At 44.4% G+C, this 21,837-nt stretch overlaps 2 protein-coding genes across 2 annotated transcripts; one reads left to right on the forward strand and one right to left on the reverse strand.

Annotated features, from left to right (window-relative positions):
- The first annotated feature begins 9,545 nt into the window (after nt 1-9,545).
- LOC115153441 (glutathione S-transferase A2) lies at nt 9,546-12,413 on the forward strand. Its single transcript, XM_029698886.1, has 7 exons — nt 9,546-9,711; nt 10,148-10,251; nt 10,421-10,472; nt 10,561-10,693; nt 10,817-10,958; nt 11,133-11,258; nt 11,739-12,413. Exons 2-7 carry the CDS (start codon nt 10,165-10,167, stop codon nt 11,865-11,867), a joined length of 669 nt encoding a protein of 222 aa, XP_029554746.1. The 5' UTR covers nt 9,546-9,711; nt 10,148-10,164; the 3' UTR covers nt 11,868-12,413.
- On the reverse strand, nt 11,249-21,172 carry LOC115153442 (transmembrane protein 14A). Its single transcript, XM_029698887.1, has 5 exons — nt 21,055-21,172; nt 12,986-13,068; nt 12,766-12,867; nt 12,545-12,632; nt 11,249-12,382 (listed from the first exon to the last, which is right to left on the reverse strand). Exons 2-5 carry the CDS (start codon nt 13,059-13,061, stop codon nt 12,334-12,336), a joined length of 315 nt encoding a protein of 104 aa, XP_029554747.1. The 5' UTR covers nt 13,062-13,068; nt 21,055-21,172; the 3' UTR covers nt 11,249-12,333.
- Between the last annotated feature and the right edge of the window lie 665 nt (nt 21,173-21,837).

Here is a 21,837-nt window from a genome sequence, read left to right on the forward strand (position 1 = left end):
ACGGGGCCGAATTTTAATGGGTCGGGCGTCCCCAGTGTCTATTTCGTGCTGAACTAGGTGCGTTTGTCCTACCTCATCTTCCCCCCAAGCGAAGCTATCTTTAAAGTCCAACAGCAGCTGCTTTAACTGTCTCTGTTGTCTCTCATCCAGACCCTGACAGTTCTTCAGCCACACAGCCTCGACGGCGTTGATAGCTTCCTCCTTCCCCCCGTCGGGCTGATGGGGTGAAGGAGCCAGTGTGTTTTGGGCTACTGAGCTGCCTGTGCTTGCACCATGATGGGGAGTGAAGGCCGTCGCCGCCGGAGACAGCTGCTGGAATGGCACAACGACCAAGGGAGCAGCCGGGATGACCGGTGGAGTTTCTGCAAGCTTGGAGGAAGACGGAGGGACAGCCCTGCCCCCTGCTGGCCCTCCCGAAGTCGACATTCCCACTGTGGGCCCCCCCGACAGCCTCAAAGTGCCCGACGCTAAGTCCAACTGAGCCCCATAGTTTTTCAAAAAGTCCATTCCCAGTATACAGGGGTCCTGCACCGCTGCTACCCATGCCGGACACCCCACAGTTCTCCCCCCCACAGTCACAGATAGCTGACACTTCCCTAACATGGGGGCTAGCTCCCCCGTGACAGTCCGTAGCTGGACAAGGGTCGGCTCCACCCGCACCCCAACAGGTAGTATGTCTGGTCTCACCAGGGTTACTGTAGAGCCCGTGTCGACCAGGGCCAAACATTCCACCCCCTCTACGTTGACGATGACATTACAGAAGTCCCCAACGGTGGTACGTCCCACCACAACTACCGGACTAGGAAACACGGCGGCAGCTACACCCTGGGGGAGCAGGTCCCCACCCTCTTGTCTGCGCTGCTGGGTACCTCTTTTGCTTACAGTGGGTTCGGGGGCGGGGGGGGGGGGGTGGGTCCGCGCTGCCCCCTGCGCAAGAACCCGCCGTCGTTTCCCTGGTGACGGGGGAATCTGCCACACTCCCGCTGAATGTGGCCAGGCTGGCTACAACCCCAGCAGACAATAGGAGTTGAGCTGACACTGCGACGCTGCCTGGAGCCCCTCTCCATGACAAGCGAAGCAGTCTTGACTAGCCCGCCCAACTCGTCGACCCACTCTGGTTTCGTGACCCCTGGCACCCCAGCCACCGCTGCTCTCACCTCTGGTTGACTGGCGACTTCCACTCTCACTCCCTCACCCCAGATCAGCTCCCTCTTCCTGGCTATCTCCACTGCAGCCCGCAGAGATGGTGGGTCCGCCATCTGAACATGCTTACCCAGTTCGGTGGAAGAGAGCGCTCTAACAAAACTGTCCCGTGCCAGCTCGTCTTGCACCCCAATCGGCATAGTTGCATAAGCCCGCCTTGTCAGGCTCAGAATACCACTTGCCAACGCCTTTAATGATTCCCCCTGAAGTCTCTTTTTGTTACTCAGTTCAATCCGCAGCATGTTGGGCTGCGCGTCGCTGCCGAAACGGCCCCCCAATGCCTCCACTAGCGCACCGTAGTCGCCCCTCTCGTCCGGGGCTAGCGTTAACAGGCATTCCGACGCCTCCTCTGCCAGGCTCAGGGCAAGCTGTAATGCTTTCGTCTCGTCAGACCAGCTCCCGGCTCTAGCCAACAACTCGAATTGAGTGAAAAAAACTTCCCATTTACCTTGTCCATTGAACTTTGGTAGTTTAGCCGCTACTGTGGCTAATGGCAATAGGCCGCTGCCATCTCTGTTTACATACGCAGGCCCCGCCATTTCCGCACCCGGTGACGTCGATATGCCCGTCGCCGTGACGTCTGCTCTCGAGCGGTGTGAAGGAAAACCCGCCAGTTCTGCCATCTTGCTGACTGACAATTTAACTCCCCTCATGTGGTCCTCCAGGTCATCTACGGCAGTCGCCGCCCGACCCTCCCGACCGGGTACCCCCGAGCCCACAACGGACACTTTGTCCGACTCGTCCTTAATTTTCCGCCTCGCCCCAAGCATCATGACCGTAGATGCGAGTTACGCTAAAGCCAACCCGGCCTATACTGAACAGCTAACTCGCCTAGTCTCGATCCCGTAGTTCGAAAGCACTTCTGACACCAATGTAATGACCCGGCTGGGTCATAAAAGGAAAAGAGACGGACTCTAGGTGTGCAGGTCAGAACACAGGTTTATTCCTAAACTGGGCTATTGTTCAGGCCACAGCCCACGCCGCTAAATACCGAACGTACACAATTATACCATGTCGAGTTAAGGGTCACCCCCATAGGGACAGATCAAGGCCCGAACAGAAAGAGAGAGAAAGATGAGACAGTAATCCCTATTTATGCATTTCCAAATCCCGCGGGATTACCCATCATACCCCCCCAACCTTTCCCTCTGTCCTAACACATTTAACCCCTGCTAGTAGCCATGAGAACCATAACACACCCACAAACACAGAACACAATACCGGGTCGTTACATATGGTTAAAAGTTAGACTATTTACTCTTGAGAATTTAGCTTGTTTAGCGTGAATGGAATGTCACTCGGCAGCAGAATGTCTCTAACTTCGAACGTCAACTGAAAAGCTAACTAGTAGCTGCAGGTTTGTGAGTGAAAACAGGGTATTTTTCTATATGAAATCCGCTGAATACAAAACTAAATAGGAACTAAATATATATTTATTTACAATGCTAAGAGACTACATTTCAATATCCACTCTCCAGGAAGACAATCTGTTCCTGTTTTCATTGTGTATTTCTAAATCTTTCCCTTTAAATCACCATAGAAACATCCACTCTCAATGTAGATTGATTGCCAATATAGGCAATGAAAGCCAAGGATCTGGAGGTGAAAATGAGGAAGGTATCAAGTTTATTTTGATCTGTCTAACTACATAAACACCTCCAAATGGTACCACCTCACAACGCCAAATATGGAAGAGATACAACCAAGAGCGGCTCAGTCTAAACTAGCAACGGTCACAGCAAATTAACATTCTTATTTCATCAACACTGTCAAGTACAAGTATATTAATGTTATAATATTGTAGAGAACAATCTAATCATTAATTATATGTAATTGATAGTGACATAAAGCAAAGAAAACTATGTTTTGACATTAATTTCGTAGCACCCTCTTGAATTTCCCTGTTTTTCTCTACATTGTACTGCAATGAGTGAACGCCTGACAAACTCACAAACTAAAATCATATGTGTGTACATTGTACAATCAATTAGTGAGAGCGCCTAAAATATCACATTCATTTTTATATCCTATATATCCACTGTATACATGAATTGCTGCAAAGTTGGCTCCGGTTTTAGTCATGTATTTGGTCACGTCTGCATGTTTACCCGCACTACAGACGCCTAAATAGGTCCCTAATACAGGACTAGTAAAAGCCCAGTGCACTACTTTTAAAATAAAATTTTAAAAATGATTACATTTTTTACATGTATTATTAATATTGTAGCAACCAGCACAGACAGTTATGTGTTATGCTATCAGTTGGTTGTGTTGTACTTACACTGTTGTACCCAGTGTTCTTGGGGTCCGACATGCCAATCAACCTGCTATCTGCCAATCACGAGAATGCCTGGAATGTTCTGATGCTGGACATCCTGGCGGTTGGTGGAGTGGCGTGGGGGGTTTGGAAGGGGATGTAGAATTGCAAGTTAAGACCTTGCCCTTGTTTAGCCATTGTTTTCTCTCTTACGTCAGGTAAGAGATGGTCACGTTTGATTTATATAGGTATCCTTCATTTATTTGGCGTGGGCTACGGCCAAACAGTAGCCTGTGTGGATTTGGCTTAATAAACCGTGAGTTCGTAAACTCCATCCTCTGCCTGGAAATATGTTCATTTATAATCAGGTCATTACATTGGTGTCTGAAGTTAAAACGTAGATAAAAGTTAGCCAGCTAGCTAGCTGACTACCGTGGTTAGCTAATGTACGTGAGAACGGGGTTAAATGCTGAGGGAATCCGAAAGTGAAGGTGGAGGTAGGGGACGATTATGGCCAAGGAGGTGCGTGTGCATGGACGTCAGAGGATCTGGCCGAGGAGATTGCCAGGGCATTGGAGCACAGAGACCGCTTGAGGGTGACTGCTAGAATGATGGGCATGAGTGCTTCGTCGACTATGGGGGATGATTCATGCCAGAATTAAGCCTCGTGAAGCTACTGATACCTCTCACCGAGTCACCTAATGTCTTCCTAGCGCTATAAAATACCGCCATGAATTAACATGGACTGTCAATGGAGACAAGTTGTTTCTAAGGCGTCAAACTGCCGACGCGTTCACGTGAAGTTATACGTACACGTTATGTAGACGTAGTATTCACGTTGTGTTCACTTCGCGGCATGTGTCAGTTTGCGTGTAAGTTTATTATGAAGGATCTTACCATGAACGCCTTTAAAACGTCTACATGTGTTACGCGCCACGTGTTAGTTTAAGTGTCTGTGTAACCGATGTGAAATGACTAGTTAGTTAGCGGTGGTGCGCGCTAATAGCGTTCCAATCGGTGACATCACTCGCTCTGAGACCTGAAGTGGTTGTTCCCTTGTTCTCCCGACTTTTGTGGCGCGATGGGTAACGATGCTTCGTGGGTGTCAGTTGTTGATGTGTGTAAGGGTCCCTGGTTTGAGCCCAGGTTGGGGTGAAGAGATGGACGGAACCTACACTGTTACATCTGTTTAGTTTATTATTAAAGATCTCACCATGAATGTCTTACAAACGTCTACATGTTCATTGCCTGAGTAATCTAACTTATTTAATTTGTTGATTTACTTGCACATCATCATCTGCACATCCCTCACCCCAGTGTTAATGCTAAATTGTAATTATTTCACCACTATGGCCTATTTATTGCCTTACCTCCCTAATCTTACTACATTTGCACACACTGTACATAGATTTTTCTATTGTGTTATTGACTGTATGTTTTCTCATGCCATGCGCAACTCTGTGTTGTTGTTTTTGTCATTATGCTTTGCTTTATCTTGGCCAGGTCGCAGTTGTAAATAAGAACTTGTTAACTGGCCTACCTGGTTAAAATAGGGCTATCACCTCAATACAAAACCTATTAGGCTAGTTGATATCGTAGCCATCCACCATTACTGTGTAGATATGCCTATTTCTCACATCAATACAGGCACAAGGGCTTCTTTGTTGGAGGTAGCCCTATTCAGAAACAAGAGGTAGCCTACGTCTCACCGAATCAGCGTATACATTAATGTTGTTGTTCGACGCTATCCGGAACATATCCCAGTCCACGTGATCGAAGCAATCTTGGAAGCGTGGAATCAGATTGGTCGAACCAGCGTTGAACAGACCTGAGCACGGGCGTTTCCTGTTTTAGTTTCTGTCTATAGGCTGGGAGCAACAAAATGGAGTCGTGGTCAGATTTGCCCTGGTCCCATCTGCACCGGGATTTCCCTAGGTCCCCCAGAGTTCAGGGAAACGGCTCGGGGTCTGCATAGGCGGGGCAGTCCGGACCCCTGGCTCTCTTTCCCAACCACCACCATCGCCAGGAGGAGCCCACCGGCACAGACGGGGGAGCAAGGCTCCACTTACCCCAGAAGCAGACGAGTGCAAGCAGATGGAGCCTGTTGTTGTGGTGGGCCAGACCTGTGTTGGGGACTTTTGTCATGTCCCTGTCACTGTGGAGTGGGTGCCCTGCTCTGCCCTGGTGGACACTGGGTCCACAGTAACCCCGGTGAGGCCGGATATTGTGCCAGGTTTGAGCCCACAGCTGTGTAGCTCCGCACAGTTACAGGTGAGCTGGCACCCATGAAAGGGAAGGGAATAATGACTGATAGTAGGGGGCAGGACTGTACGTCATCCTGTGTGGGTGGCAGCTGTGCAGGACCATGGTATCCTGGGGTTGGACTTTCTTAGGAGCACAGGCTGCCAGTTAGACCTAAATAGGGGCACACTGAGCTTCCAGGGAGGGCCGGCAGTCATCATGGCCCTCCCAATGTCACATTCACACAACCCAACTACCCCCTTACTCCAACAGTTAAAGCAGCAGAGACTCATGGCTGCCCTCCCTCCCCCACATCGGTGCGTGACTTTTTCCCAGCCCTTCTATCACCTACGGCTGCGTGTTACATTCCCCCAGCTACCTCCATGATACATCCCTCCGTGAGCCCGGGCCGTGCCCCCCGCAGCCCAGCTACCCCAGATGGGAGAGTGGAGGACACTGTCTGCAGTGAGGGAGATATGGGGGAAAAACTGTGTTGGTCTTGACCCCGAGCAGCAGGAATGGTTGTGGCAGTTGTTGTTTGAATTCAGAGACAGCTTTGCGCTGAGTGAGGAAGAGGTTGGTCAGAATCACCTGGTGCAGCATGAGATCGACACAGGTGATGCTCGGCACATCAAGATGCATCCCCACCGTATCCTGCTGGCACGCCAGGAGGCGGCAGACAAGGCTGTGTTGGAGATGCAGCGGGCAGACTTCATCGAGCCCTCAGACAGCCCCTAGGCGGCAGCAGTCGTCATGGTTCCTAAGAAGGGGGCAAGCTGAGGTTCTGTGCTGACTACATGCAGCTGAATGAGGTAACCAGGAAGGACTCAGACCGCATACCACGTATCGATGAGTCGCTGGACCTGGTTAGGGGGTCCTCCTGGTTCTCCTCGCTAGACCTCTGCAGTGGCTACTGGCCGGTGCCCCTCTCCCCAGAGGCCAGAGCAAAAACTGCGTTCTCCACTAACAGAGGACACTGGCAGTTCAAGGTCCTGTGCTTCGGCCTGTGCAATGCTCCAGCTACTTTTGAGCGTTTGATGGACAGGGTGCTGGATGGCATTCACCGACAGGAGTGTCTGGGATACCTCGACGACATCCTGGCCCATGGCAGCTCCTTCTAGTCAGCCCCGGGGGCGCTACGGCGTGTGCTGGAGAGGGTGGCTGCCGCAGGCCTGAAGCTCCACCCCGAGAAGTGCCACTTCATGAGGAAAGAGGTGTCCTTCTTGGGCCACCAAGTGGGGAAGGAGGGTATCAGAACCATGGAGGACAAAGTGGGTGTTGTCCGAGACTGGCCCACCTCCACCGACCAGCATCAGCTGAAGAGTTTCCTGGGCCTGGCCTCGTACTACAGGAGGTTTGTACGGGGCTTCTCAAGCATCGCTGCTCCCCTGAACCACCTGCTGCCAAAGGACAAGGTCTTCATTTGGACAGTGGAGTGCGAGGAGGCCTTCAACACCCTCATACGTGCACTGATCGTGGCCCCTGTGCTTGCCCCCCCTGACCTCACCTTGTCCTTTATCCTGGACACAGACGTGAGCAATGTGGGCATGGGTGGGATGCTGGCCCAGGTGGGGCCAGAGGGGGAGAGAGTGGTGGCGTACTTCAGCAAAACATTCAACAAACATGAGCGCCGCTACTGTGTCACCTGTTGGGAGCTCCTGGCTGTTGTGGATTCCATCATACACTTCAAGTACTACCTGGGTGGCCTGCCCTTTACTGTAAGGACTGACCACTCTGCTCTCCAGTGGCTCATGTCTTTCAAAGAGCCAGAGAGGCAGGTTGCTTGCTGGTTGGAGGAGCTTCAGCCGTACAACTTCACAATGGTGCACAGGGCAGGGGCACGCCACTCCAACGCCGATGCCATGTCCCGTCGGCCCTGTACTGCAGAGAGAGCTGTGTGGGAAGGAGGGGGTCTGTGCCACAGTGTGTCGGGCGAGCGGGCCTGTCTGCTGTGAGCTGCAGACTGTCGACATGGCTGAATGGGGGCAGCACTAGGGACAGGACACAGACCTACAGCCTGTGCTACAGTGGGTAGAGGCGAAGCTGAGACCACCATGGAAAGAGGTGGCAGCTCTCTCACTCGTGACCAAAAGGTTGTGGTCAAAGTTTGAGATACTGCGGCTGGCTGATGGCGTGCCACAGCGGGCATGGAAGGAGTCAGCTACGGGAGAGGAGAGGTGGCAGGTGGTGGTCCCAAAAGCACTGCGGGAGACTGTGCTCCAGAGCACTCATGGGGGGGTGGGGACTGGACACTTTGGGGTCACAAAAACCCTCTGCCGCCTCCGTCTGGGCTTTTACTGGGGCCAGCAAAAGAGGGATGTGGAGGACCTTTTCCCACTGCTGTGACAACTGCACAGCGAGAAAGTGCCATCCAGGCCGTTCTCATGCTCAGCTCCAACAGTTCCCAATGGGGGCTCCCATGGAGAGGGTGGGAGTAACTAGGCCATTTGCCACCACAGACAGTGGGGTCCGACATGCCAGGCAACCTGCTATCTGCCAACCACGGGAATGCCTGGAATGTTCTTGTGCTGGGCATCCTGGTGGTTGGTAGAGCGGCGGAGAGAGGGGAGGTTGGAAGGGGGGGTGGAGCATCGCAAGTTTAAGGCCATGTTTAGCCATTGTTCTCTCTCTTATGTCTGGTCTTCACAAGAGATGGTCACGGTTGTTTTATACGGGTATCCTTCATTTATTTGGCGTGGGCTATGGCCAAACAGTAGCCTGTGTGGAGTTGGGTTAATAAACCGTGAATTCGTAAACTCAATCCTCTGCCTGGACAATTGTTCCTTTATGATCTAGCCAGGTCATGACAATATTTATTTTTTCAATGTTTTTGTAGGGGTGCTGCACCTCTACATCCCGCAGCTATGCTGCAGAATGAAGTTGGTGAAAAGCAACTGCAGAAACTTGCAGTCAAAAGTTCATGCAGTAGACATGTAGGACAATTTCTATACCCATAACACAACACATTTTGAAAGGCAGTGAGCAACGATGGTCACCGACTTGACAAAAGGTATCCAGTGAATGCGCCCAAAGCTTACAGTGTGATCATGGATTTCCATTGTAGGAACAGTTTCTGACTATTTTCATACTGTACCACAGACAAAAGGGGTAATCCAGACATGTCACAGGGGCTATAAAGCTGAAGCATCCGTTTTGAACGTTCTCACCACCAAATGTAGTGAGAGGAAGTGGGAGAGGATGGAAGTAAACTGGGCTGACATTCTGCAAATGTTGTCATTGATGAAACATTGATCTTAATACATTTTTCTGTTCCCAAAACTAGAATCTGTGCGCTGTGTTCGTAACAGACTTAACGCATTGCCAAAGTTACAAAAAAATGCATTGTTTAGAAAGAGTGCAAGGTCGAATGGACTTTGTTCACAGGCGCACTTCAGAACAAGGCGCCAACAGGCACTCGCTAGCTCGTGCTTGGCTTTGCACACCTCCTTTCCTGTTCTGCCCACTATGCTTCATTTGTCCCACTGTAAACAACACAGATGAACTTTCTTAAATTATGGTTAGGTATAAGATTAGCAGTGTGGTTGAGGTTTAAAATCTGATTTTAATAAGAGAAATTGTAGAAATAGGCAGGGTTTAAGACTTTGTGGCTGTGGTAACTAGTGACGACCATTAACAAGGCGACACTCCATCTTAACTCCTCCTCCACATTTACTGGATTTGTTGAACAGTGCAGAAGAGACGTCCCCACCCCCCGCCGGCTACGTCATTAATAATAACTTATGACATTTGTATAGCGCTTTTAATTATACAAGAATAATCTCAAAGTTCAAAAAATAAAAGTAAAAATGTAAAACGTTTTTTTTTTTAAAACAAAGCAAATATACAGTATATAACCATATCAAAGTCTAAGCGGAAAGGTTTAAAACCTCCAACAGTCTGAACAGCCCTGAGATTGTCCGGAAGGAGTTCCAAAGGTGTGGCGTTACATAACTTTGCAAGTTAACTTTTTTGGTGTTCACACAGGTTCATACTTCTCTCCGACACACAAGGTCAGTATTTCTTAAACTTATCTTAAAATTGTAGGTTGATAATTAAACAGACAGTATGTTTTGTAGGCTTTTTTTTCAGCTTTATTTTCATATGTGGTTCTAGTTGAGGAGGCTGTATAACAACCGGCTGTGATTGGGAGTCCCATAGGGCGGCGCACAATTGGCCCAGCGTTGTCTGGGTTTGGCCTGTATAGGCCATCATTGTAAATAAGAATTTGTTCTTAACTGACTTGCCTAGTTAAATAAAGGTTACATTTAAAAAATAGTTTGAGTAGTCTGATTAAAATGCACAGTAATTTATTTGACACTGTCATTACTTTTAGCAAACAGACAGGGATTTGCCTGCATACACTAAATCTAATGCAATGTATCAAACACAACATTACTGCATTTGCACATGAAAGTGTAATGGAGTGTGGTTGTTTCCTTCCTGCAGTAAACTTCAATTTCACCATGTCTGGAAAAGTGGTGTTGACTTATTTCAATGGGAGGGGGAAAATGGAGTCAATTCGATGGCTTTTAACAGTTGCTGGAGTTGAGGTAAGTAGGCTGAACAAATACTAAAAAAATGTGGCTGTGGGCTGTTTACAGGACTTGCATTTTCAAGTAGACCTACCCTAAGTGAAATAGTGGACAGGCCTACAGGCGATGCACACAGATGGATCACTAAACTGATGTCGTTCTGAAAAGATATATTTTATATCCATAGTTTGATGAAGTGAATCTGACAAAGCACGAGGAATATGTAAAGCTGTTGAGTGGTAAGTTTGTTCACGGTGTTAATAACTCTGATAACATGCTCATTGTGTTGAAGGGTGTTTAATTGTTGGACCTCTTTTTTCCCCCCAGATGGAGCACTCATGTTTGAGCAGGTTCCATTGGTGGAAATTGATGGAATGAAGCTGGTTCAAACCAAGGCTATCCTAAGCTACATAGCAGGGAAATACAATCTTTACGGGAATGACCTAAAAGAACGAGTCATGTATGTATGAATTTTAATGTCATAACTTTTATTTTCTTGTTTGGCTGTATTAGAGGCATAATGGTAGCCGTTTGTACAAAAGGGGGGAATTCTGCTAAGGGTTTGGTTTTCATTTACCTTTAGGATTGACATGTATTCTGAAGGTGTGAGGGACTTGATGGAAATGATAATGATGTTGCCATTCATTTCACCTGATGCCAAGAAAACTAAACTGGAGGACATTGAGAGGAAAGCTACAAGCCGCTACATTCCCGTGTTCGAAAAGGTACTGTATGCTTTGGGCCTTGGCCGGCTGGGAAGGGTAGAGCTCACTAAAGTAACCTGAATCTAAGCAGTTTTATTGTCATTGCGAAATACCATGTCTGCTAAGTGAAAGGTTGGCACGTCTGTACAAGTTTATGTATTGTCTAATGTGAGGGTGTGCGCTGATTTCTTACAGGCTCTTGCTAGCTCCCAGTACCTGGTGGGTGATCAGTTGAGCTGTGCTGATGTCCAGCTACTTGAAATCACCTTGATGTTAGAGGAGAAATTTCCTACAATTCTCTCCAAATTCCCTGTTGTTAAGGTAAAGTTTATTACAAATGTATTTTGTTCTTGGCAAAATAAGTTGAGACAAATCTTGATACATTTTAAGCGCATCTCATCAAAACATGTTACAGGTTCACATAACCCAAACAGCATATGAATATTGCATACCTGCTGCACATTTTCATACAGATAAACATAAGTATGGCCGTACTGGTACAACACCGTCTATTTTTAAATGTACTGTACTGCTGCAACACCCTGGGTTGTGTCCCAATAATCTCTCAAGTATGCCCTTGTTCACTACTTCCCATAATTATAAAAGCATTGGATTGGTGGAGGCATATTTATTTGACTGTCATTTCCTTTCAAATCTGTTAAGGGAAGTGAACCCAGGCACACTTTGGGAGGAAGGAGAGATAATTAGGACATAGTCAGCAGCATATTTGAAAGAAAGGTCAAAAGATCCATATATACTTCATTTGATTAATTCTTGATTGGGTGCGAATGGTTTTTTCAGGGTTTTCAAGGGAGGATGAAAAGCCTGCCAGCCATTCAGAAGTTCCTGCAGCCAGGCAGCAAGAGAAAGCCTCAACCAGATGACTTATATGTAAAGACTGTGTATGAGGTGTTCAACTTCAAGCACTGATGCTTATCTAAAAAATGTAAAGAGTTGAAGTGAATATAATAATATTAGATATACATTATTCCAGATTGTCATTTCTTGTAACATGTAAGGACCAAATTGTTCAAGTAGAACAAGTATTTGTTCAATAATACACACAAATAACAAAAAAGGCTGTTAAACAAAATATCAGCTGTAATTAAACACTACATATGTCTGTTGAGCTATTCCATCATTTATATCAAACAGTTATTCGGTTATTTACAGTGAGGCAGCTAAACATGATTGTCAAACTAAGTATGTAGTCATACCTTCTTCAGTGCTATAACATTTATTCAGATCAAGTAGTAAATGTTACTGTATTTCTGTTCCCATATTCATTGAACAAATTATTACAAAAACAATACATAGGCAAGCACAATGTACAAATGGAACTTCATCCCTTGCAGTGATATTCAGTCTCACTTTAGACACAGTTGTGTTGTTCAAATCACATTACAATCACGCCCATGAAGAGAAGTCGCAGGACCATCAGCAAACTGAATAAAGAAACCAGATATGATAACTTCATATTGATTGTGCACGTTAATTATTTAATTTGAAACATTCCAACAGGGTCAATTGTAACAAACATCAAAATACAATGAAAAGGAGTTAAATGTAACCAATACTGAGTATAGTGCACATTTGGTGATTCTCACCTTAGTCCTGCCATGATGCCAGCTGGCATTATTTTCCCAGATTTCTTGAATCTCATTCCCATCACTATTGTCAGCGCTCCTGAGGCAACTGAGAAAATAAAGATTTATACATTTATGAAATGCTATTTAAAGACATGTCAAGGCCTAAAATAATAAATTATATTTCATTCAGGTTTCTGGTGACCAACACATACACATCCCAGCAAAGCAGGCATACTTACCGAGGGAGTAGAAAGTCTTGGTTGGGTCATATGAAATCATTAAGGCCCCATAGGCGGCCATGCTGCCAAACAATATCCCAGCTATCAGTGACATGACACTACCTGTAGTAAAAAAATACAAAAATATCTATTACTTTCCATCATCTTGGGTCAATGAAACAATGACAGACAAATTCATGTTGCTTTGTGTAGTTTGAACTGCTTGACTGGAAACTCCTACCTTTTTTCTTGTACCCCATGAATCCCCCCAGGGCTATGGCTGCAGCATAGCCAAATCCAAGCCAGTCAATTGCCATTGCAGTGCTGTGGAACAGGAGTATTGGGACACATCAATAAATCTTCTTAAGGCTTACGCATATTTCGGTTTGGCTGGCTTCGACTAGGCGAACCGAAAGAGTGTGCTCACATAGTCCCTCCCTTAAAAGTCCTTCGCTTGAAAATCATGCAAAAAAATGCCCTAGCGTTGGAGCAGTTTTTCTGGAGAGGAAGAGTCAAAGCGAGGGATAACTGGGCCCAAAATCGGATTGTTCATCTGCCCTCTCATTGTCTAGAATGGTACCACCTGATCTTGCCTCCTCCCGACTGCCTTCCATTTTTGAAGACATCTTTTCATTTTTATAACGGCCACTAGAGTATCTGGTCTATATAATGGATCATCTGTAGTATTTCTCAAGTGAAAGATTGTGCATGAAAACGAACCCAGACACTCACCAGGTCATAACATTTCATTTTTGGTCCACCAGCCAGTCAGATGTTTTATTTTTGCTGCTAAAATTACACCAACAACAGACCACAAAATAAAGATGCACATGACATTTATTTCTAATGTGGTATATTGAATAATTACATTTTTGTGACCTGAGTCTTTTGACCAAAATATCACAGATGAGACAAACATTTTCACCTGCCCCTTTAAGGGCGGGAGGTTATCGTGATAGTGATACTCCAGTCATGTTTGTGCCTGTGAGATTGAACCTTGTTAGTAGAAGTGTTGTCTTATGGAGCCAGATAGCTGCCAAAAGCTTGAACGTATGTATTGTTAGGATCGTAAGAAAAGCCATGCGTGAAACATGAATGTAAATGTGACATTTAATCTGTGAACATACAAACACCATGTAAAGATCACAGACTTTTAGGCTCGAACAAATCGTGTGTTGCAATTCTGATGTACAATAATACCTTTCAGAGTTTTGGCAGTTTCATCTCACCAACAACAACAAAAAACATACACCAAACGGTCTGTAAGGAGTGCTACTCGAACAAGCATAACGCAGTATTTTAAAAAATTAAATTAAAAAATTAAAAACGCATGTCAGGGAAACCGGAAAAAGGTATTCTGCACGTTTTCAAGTTAAAAGTCTCCATTCTCTATTACTCCTATTGAGTGTACTTCACATTTAGGTACCGTAAATTCCGGACTATAAGCCGCAACTTTTTTCCCAGCTTTGAACCTCGCGGCTTAAACAATGACGCGGCTAATATATGGATTTTTCCCAAAAAAACACATTCTGTGAGGTGCTCAGTTTTTTGGCGGCATGAAGCTTTCATTAGACCAATGAAATTGCCGAACGGGTTAAGGTCAAACAAATTTTTTGTTTACTGTTTAGATTAAATCGAGCGTTCTCAAACTTCCCATCATTCTGATTATGGTAGTCATTTTGTCACCCTCATCATGGCAAAGACACGGAGAAATGCATATGATGCAGCTTTCAAGTTGAAGGCGATTGATCTGGCTGTTGGAAAAGGAAATAGATCTCCTGCACGGGAGCTTGGTCATAATGAGTCAATGATAAGACGTTGGAAACAGCAGCGTGAGGAATTGAATCAGTGCAAAAAGACAACTAAAGCTTACTGCTGATTTTGTATTTTTTGTTATAAGCCGTGTTTCGTTAAAGCCTGTGTAAAGTTCATTTGTTTCAATGTACCGGTAGGCACCTGCGGCTTATAGACATGTGCGGCTTATTTATGTTCAAAATATATATATTTTTAAAAATTCAGTGGGTGCGGCTTATATTCAGGTGCGCTTAATTCAATATTGCACCATCCCATTCTCTGGGCTGTCTGAAATCCTAACCAGTTGTATATATCAGGAATAATGAAACAGAATAATAAGATGTTTGGTGAATCTATGAATTATGTATGACCACTGGAGTCTTTGCAACTCAATATTTTGATATTTATTTCATCACTCAAAATCTTGCCAAAGCATTTTCTGTAGGAGGAGTTAATATGAATTTGAAATAATTTGACATCATTTATATGAATCGGGTCATGAACATATGGACTTTGAAATGAAGGTAGTCTCCATATATGCCATTCCCCCCATTGCGACACTGCTGCCCAGTTGAAGAGCTTGTGAACTCCATGCAGCACCACAGCACAATACGCCTTGGGGAAAAGCACCCCTCCGACTCAGAAGATGACCTTCTGGAGTCCTGCAGTCATAGTAATTTTACCCTAATGTAGGCCTATTTGCCTACTAGCCAAATAAAGTGCAGAGCATGCATGATGCGTGCAACTCATCATTCCAACATATTACTACATTTAATTCATCCTTCATTCAGTCATTTGTCTGAGTTGCAATAGGAACCAAATCAAAGAGAATAGAACCGTCTTATCCATTTGTTTATTGAAATGCATGTGTATTCACTTTAATAATTAAATGTTTAATTTAGGCCTATCCAAATTTTAAAAATTGTCCTACAACTTGTAGACATTGCAATTTAGGCTATCATTTTGGGTACTGGTGTCTTGCGGAATCATTTAACTATTTGTGTTTAACTGTTTTTATTATAGAGTAGGCCGTCATTGTAAATAATAATTTGTTCTTAACTGACTTGCCTAGTTAAATAAAGGTTCAATAAAATAAAAACAAAGAGACTCTAGTTCACAGGCCTCTAAATACAGCCTCTAAATAAATGTGAAAAAATTGTTGAAGGAGCACGTGCAGTGACAGATAGGGAAAAAAGATCTCGCAATAAGAATAGGCTATAGATAGTCTTGACCATTTGGGACCCCTTGGCTATTTCGCTCAGGACAGGTTACAGCCAAGACTTAATCAATATTTAGTTTTGTCTCATTTATTGAAATGGATATAGCCTCTGCGTGATGGGGTTGTGCAACGCAAATGGCTATAACAAGCCTGGAATTCATTAATATAACAGTCGAAATGCATAATATGAGGCCTACAGTCCGTGCTCCCAAATACTGGAAAAAGTGTGATTCATTAGGTTACATGATCACCACAATAGCCCCACGCGGCTATAAAAATAAATTATGCAATTATATGGCCATTAAATAACACATATAGATAGCGGATTAGACTCAACAGCCTTGGTTTCTCAAACGACTGCCTCGCCAACTACTTCTGAGATAGAGTTCAGTGTGTCAAATCGGAGGGCCTGTTGTCCGGACCTCTGGCAGTCTATGGGGGTGCGACAGGTTCAATTCTCGGGCTGACTCTTCTCTGTATATATCAATGATGTTGCTCTTGCCGCTGGTGATTCTCTGGTCCACCTCTACGCAGACAACACCATTCTGTATACTTCTGGCCCTTCTTTGGACACTGTGTTAACAAACCTCCAGACGAGCTTCAATGCCATACAACACTCCTTCCGTGGCCTCCAACTGCTCTTAAATGCAAGTAAAACTAAATGCATGCTCTTCAACCGATCACTGCCCGCAGCCGCCCGCCCGACTAGCATCACTACTCTGGACGGTTCTGACTTAGAATATGTGGACAACTACAAATACCTAGGTGTCTGGTTAGACTGTAAACTCTCCTTCCAGACCCACATTAAGCATCTCCAATCCAAAATTAAATCTAGAATCTGCTTCCTATTTCGCAACAAAGCCTCCTTCACTCATGCTGCCAAACATACCCTCGTAAAACTGACTATCCCACCAATCCTTGACTTCGGCGATGTAATTTACAAAATAGTCTCCAACACTCAACTCAGCAAACTGGATGTAGTCTATCACAGTGCCATCCATTTTGTCACCAAAGCCCCACATACACTACCCACCACTGCGACCTGTATGCTCTCGTTGGCTGGCCTTCGCTTCATATTCGCCGCCAAACCCACTGGCTCCAGGTCATCTATGTCTTTGCTAGGTAAAGCCCCGCCTTAGCTCACTGGTCACCATAGCAACACCCACCCGTAGCACGCGCTTCAGCAGATATATTTCACTGGTCACCCCCAAAGCCAACTCCCCCTTTGGCCGCCTTTCCTTCCAGTTCTCTGCTGCCAATGACTGGAACGAATTGCAAAAAAAATCACTGAAGCTGGAGACATATCTCCCTCACTAACTTTAAGAATCAGCTGTCAGAGAAGCTTACCAATCATTGCACCTGTACACAGCCCATCTGTAAATAGCCCACCCAACTACCTCATCCCCATATTGTTATTTATTTTTGGTATTTTGCACCCCAGTATCTCAACTTGCACATCATCATCTGCACATCTATCACTCCAGTGTTAATGCTAAATTGTAATACTTTCGCTACTATGGCCTATTTATTGATTTACCTCTACTCTTACTACATTTGCACACACTGTATATAGATTTTTTCTATTGTGTTATTGACTGTACGTTTGTTTATCCCATGTGATTTTGCCACACTGCTTTGCTTTGCTTTGCTTTTCTTTATCTTAGCCAGGTTGCAGTTGTAAATGAGAACTTGTTCTCAACTGGCCTACATGGTTAAATAAAAGGTGAAATAAAATATAAATAAATAAAATAGGCCTAGCCTAAATCATATTTACTTTCTATTTTGCAGCTCAGGTGGTTATTCTATTCAAGGCTCTTCTGTTTCTTTATCATTCTCACACAAGTCATTTGTTGAAGGCCCAAGCCTATAATATGGCATCTACTGGTATAACGCCGTTATTGAATGCAGTTCTAAAACAAGCTCCAGACTTATTTTGGAAATTAAACCGGAAGCTGCAAACTAACGTCTGGGCTAGAGTTGCTTGATTGACTAGCTAACTTCGACTAGCTACGTTCAGTTCATGTCCTTTGCAGATGCCACATTACTGACAACAGTTTGTACACATAAAAAATATCTATAACAGAGTAAAGGGAGACGTAAAGTAAGAATTTAATGTGTAAATATTCATTAATAGTCCTAACATAGGGTTTGTACATTTACCGATCTATTTTAACGTTTACATTCATGTTTCACGCAAGGCTTTTCTTACGATCCTAACAATTTACAAATGAATTTTCTTACAATCCTAACAACCTTTTGGCAGGTATTTGGCTCCATATTGTCTTCTCTTCCCTAGCAGTTGAAACTCAAAACAGAAAAACCTAGTTTGTGAACAAAACAAAGTAAAGAGCCAAGAAACACAAGGACAAAGTCTCACTTCAGTAGACTTTCATTTCAAGTAAATTAGACCAACTTTTATGCCTGTGCGCAGCGCTTCTAAAAAGGTATTTCACTCAACTCTGCGTGCACACAGCCCCCAGCTAGGCAGTGTTGCAGCGCGAGGTGATAAAGGCAATATGATTCATAGTTCTTTGACTTTGTGTGATTATTTTACCAGCTATGAAACAAAACGGCAAAAATACTTACAGCTACTGCAGCACTTATTTTAATATAAATGTGATCATACTTTACTATTTTTATTCACAAATGCGAGTGAAATGCTGGCGCTGTAGAACCCTGACCACCCGTCAACGTGGCTGGTGAAAGACATTTTACCCGCTAATGCCAAAATCTACCCGCAGTTGGTGGGTGTTAATTTTAGGCCCTGGCTCAATCTTAACAATAACACGCGTCAGTTGTGGTACAGTTTTGGAAACATAAGGACCATATCTTTCATAACAGCGAGAAACAATAATAAAAAAAGGTTAAATTGATACACACCTTGATAGGGTTAGTGTTCCCACAAGGCCATATCTCCATGTTAGAGCGCTTTTTACAAAAGACAAGAGGCGATCACCTGAGCTAATTAGTTATCTAGCATGCGCCGAACACCTGTGTAAGTGTAACCTGGGAAGTGTAGTTTCGTCGGATCAGTTCAAAACTGCTACAGTATGTGTATCTTTTTTATTTAAAGGATTCTTTCTCGCCGATGAAAGATATGTTTCAAAAGCTGTATCGCAAGCAATGATTAACGTTTCTAAATGTTAAAGTTAAAACACAGCATCGGGATTGTAGTTCACATGAGCCAGTCATGGGGGAAACTAATGGCTGAAAACTGTATGGAGAAGTCAGAATGCCGCCTAGACCAAGATATACTACATTGCCAAAAGTATGTGGACACCTGCTTGTCGAACATCTCATTCCAAAATCATGGGCATTAATATGGAGTTGGTCCCCCCTTTGCTGCTTTAACAGGCTCCACTCTTCCGGGAAGGATTTACACTAGATGTTGGAACATTGCTGCGGGGACTTGCTTTCAATCATATACAAGAGCATTAGAGATGTTGGGCGATTAGGCCTGGCTCGCAGTCAACGTTCCAATTCATCCCAAAGGTGTTCGATGGGCTTGAGGTGAGGGCTCTGTGCAGGCCAGTCAAGTTCTTCCACATCGATCTCAACAAACCATTTCTGTATGGACCTCGCTTTGTGCACGGGGGCATTGTCATGCTGAAACAGGAAAGGGCCGTCCCCAAACTGTTGTCACAAAGTTGGAAGCACTGAATCGTCTAGAATGTCATTGTATGCTGTAGCATTAAGGGGCCTAGCCTGAACCATGAAAAACAGCCCCAAACCATTATTCCTCCTCCACCAAACTTTACATTTGGCACTATGCATTGAGGTAGGTAGCGTTCTCTTAGCATCTGCCAAACCCAGATTTGTCCGTCGGACTGCCAGATGGTGAAGTGTGATTCATCACTTCAGAACAAATTTCCACTGCTCCAGAGTACGATTGGGGCAAGCTAAACACCACTCCAGTCGACGCTTGGCATTGCGCATGGTGATCTTAGGCTTGTGTGTGGCTGCTCGGCCATGAAAACCAATTTCATGAAGCTCCCAACAAACAGTTATTGTGCTGACGTTGCTTCCAGAGGCAGTTTGGAACTCGGTAGTGAGTGTTGCAACTGAGGACAGACGATTTTTACACACTTCAGCACTTGGCGGTCCTGGCTGAGCAGTTGGTGCTCCTAGACATTTCCATTTCACAATAACAGCTCTAGGTGGGCAGAAATTTGATGAACTGACTTGTTGGAAAATTTGCTTAACTGACTTGTTGGAAAATTTGCATCCTATGACGGTGTCACATTGAAAGTCACTGCGCTCTTCAGTACAGACCATTCTACTGCCAATGTTTGTCTATGGAGATTGCATGGCGGTGTGCTCAATTTTATACACCTGTCAGCAACGGGTGTGGCTGAAAAAGCCAAATCCACAAATTTGAAGGGGTGTTCACAGCTAGCCCTTAAATCATGACTGTTAGTCTGGTGTTAAAGTAGATTTAATTTCTTACTGGTACAGACACCCAAGCGCGCACACTTGTTTTTATAGCCTAGTTGTAATTATAGAATCCCTATTATCTGTGGGCCTAGAAAAGATGTCATATCACTTTAACAAGCTATACCTTTTAACATAGGCAGCGTGTGGGTATCAAGTTAGGGGAAGCTAATTTTCAGCATAAACATGCACGGTTATAATAAAGTGCATCCTCGCATTTGCAGACTTATGTAAAATATCCTACTATTAGTAATGTGATGATTAGATTGGATAGTCATAATTTAGGCTAATAATAACAATCACTATTCGAAAAAAAGACTTCAATGGAGCGAGTAGTGTCGTAGATTAGGCTGATCAAATACATTTCATGCAATTCTAGTACACACTGACTGGAGACAGCATAATGTTTTTAATACGACAAACTACAGGGTAGCCTACTCTGCTGACGCTTACAAACAGATCAATAAAAACGACGTTGTCTGATCCACATACTTGGCCTAAGAAAAGGGGAGGTACAAATACAATATGACGTCCACCTAACCTGGAGTGGGAAATTATTGTCCAAAAACAAACCAAAGTGGCAATGATAAAGACAGTGAATTTAGGGGGGATTTATGTTTCTATAACTGTATCGCAATTGAGACTCGATTCGCGTTTAGATGGGAGTATTTGGCTTTTTGGGCTTCCAAAGAAAATTCGCCCTTTAAACAGACCATGTGAGGTACATGGACTGCAAGGAGTAACGTTCAGTCCAACATTAGGCTACAAAATAATAGCTAGCTAGCAAACAGAAAGGTACACAACACTTGACAAAACACCACTTGAAATGTATGCATACAACTCAGATTTGAAAATAATGAATTTACCTGGTATTTGCTCATTAAACGTAAACCAAATTAGTTAGAAATTTGCACACGTAGACGCCTCCAATGTTTACTGTTCGGCAGTGGGATGGGATCACTACTATTCTGCAAGCAGCACTAACGACTACGTCACTTTCATATGGTAATGAGGAAAACTTCCAAATAAAAGCTCGCATTTCAAAACATTGCAAGGTGGATAACTCATTCAAAAGATATTACATTTTAATCAATGTCAATTTTTATTGTGCTTATAAGCAAATGCAAAAACATTATTTTAAGACCTCTATGGAAAAATACAATGCTCAGACTGGTATGTTGACAATATGGGCTTACAGTGAAAAAACTATTATTTGTAAAAAAATATATATATATATATGAATAAAAAAAATACTATATTTGTAAAAATATAAAAGTGGGGTTGGGAGTACTCAGTAGTGCCTGTAGAAACTATATATGGTGTATTCTCCTGAGTGAGGCATTTAACCCACTGTTCCCCGGGTGCCGAAGACATGGATGTCGATTAAGGCAGTGTGGGGGTTGGGTTAAATGCGGAAGACACATTTCAGTTGAAGGCATTCAGTTGTAAAACTGACTAGAAGACCAGCATCCCGGAGACAACTCTCCACTGTTGACATTGAGACTGGTGTTTTGCAGGTACTATTTAATGAAGCTGCCAGTTGAGGACTTGTGAGGCGTCTGTTTCTCAAAATAGACACTCTAATGTACTTGTCCTCTTGCTCAGTTGTGCACTGGGACCTCCCACTCCTCTTTCTATTCTGGTTAGAG

Source organism: Salmo trutta, chromosome 18, assembly GCF_901001165.1.
Source record: "Salmo trutta chromosome 18, fSalTru1.1, whole genome shotgun sequence".
NCBI lineage: Eukaryota > Metazoa > Chordata > Actinopteri > Salmoniformes > Salmonidae > Salmo > Salmo trutta.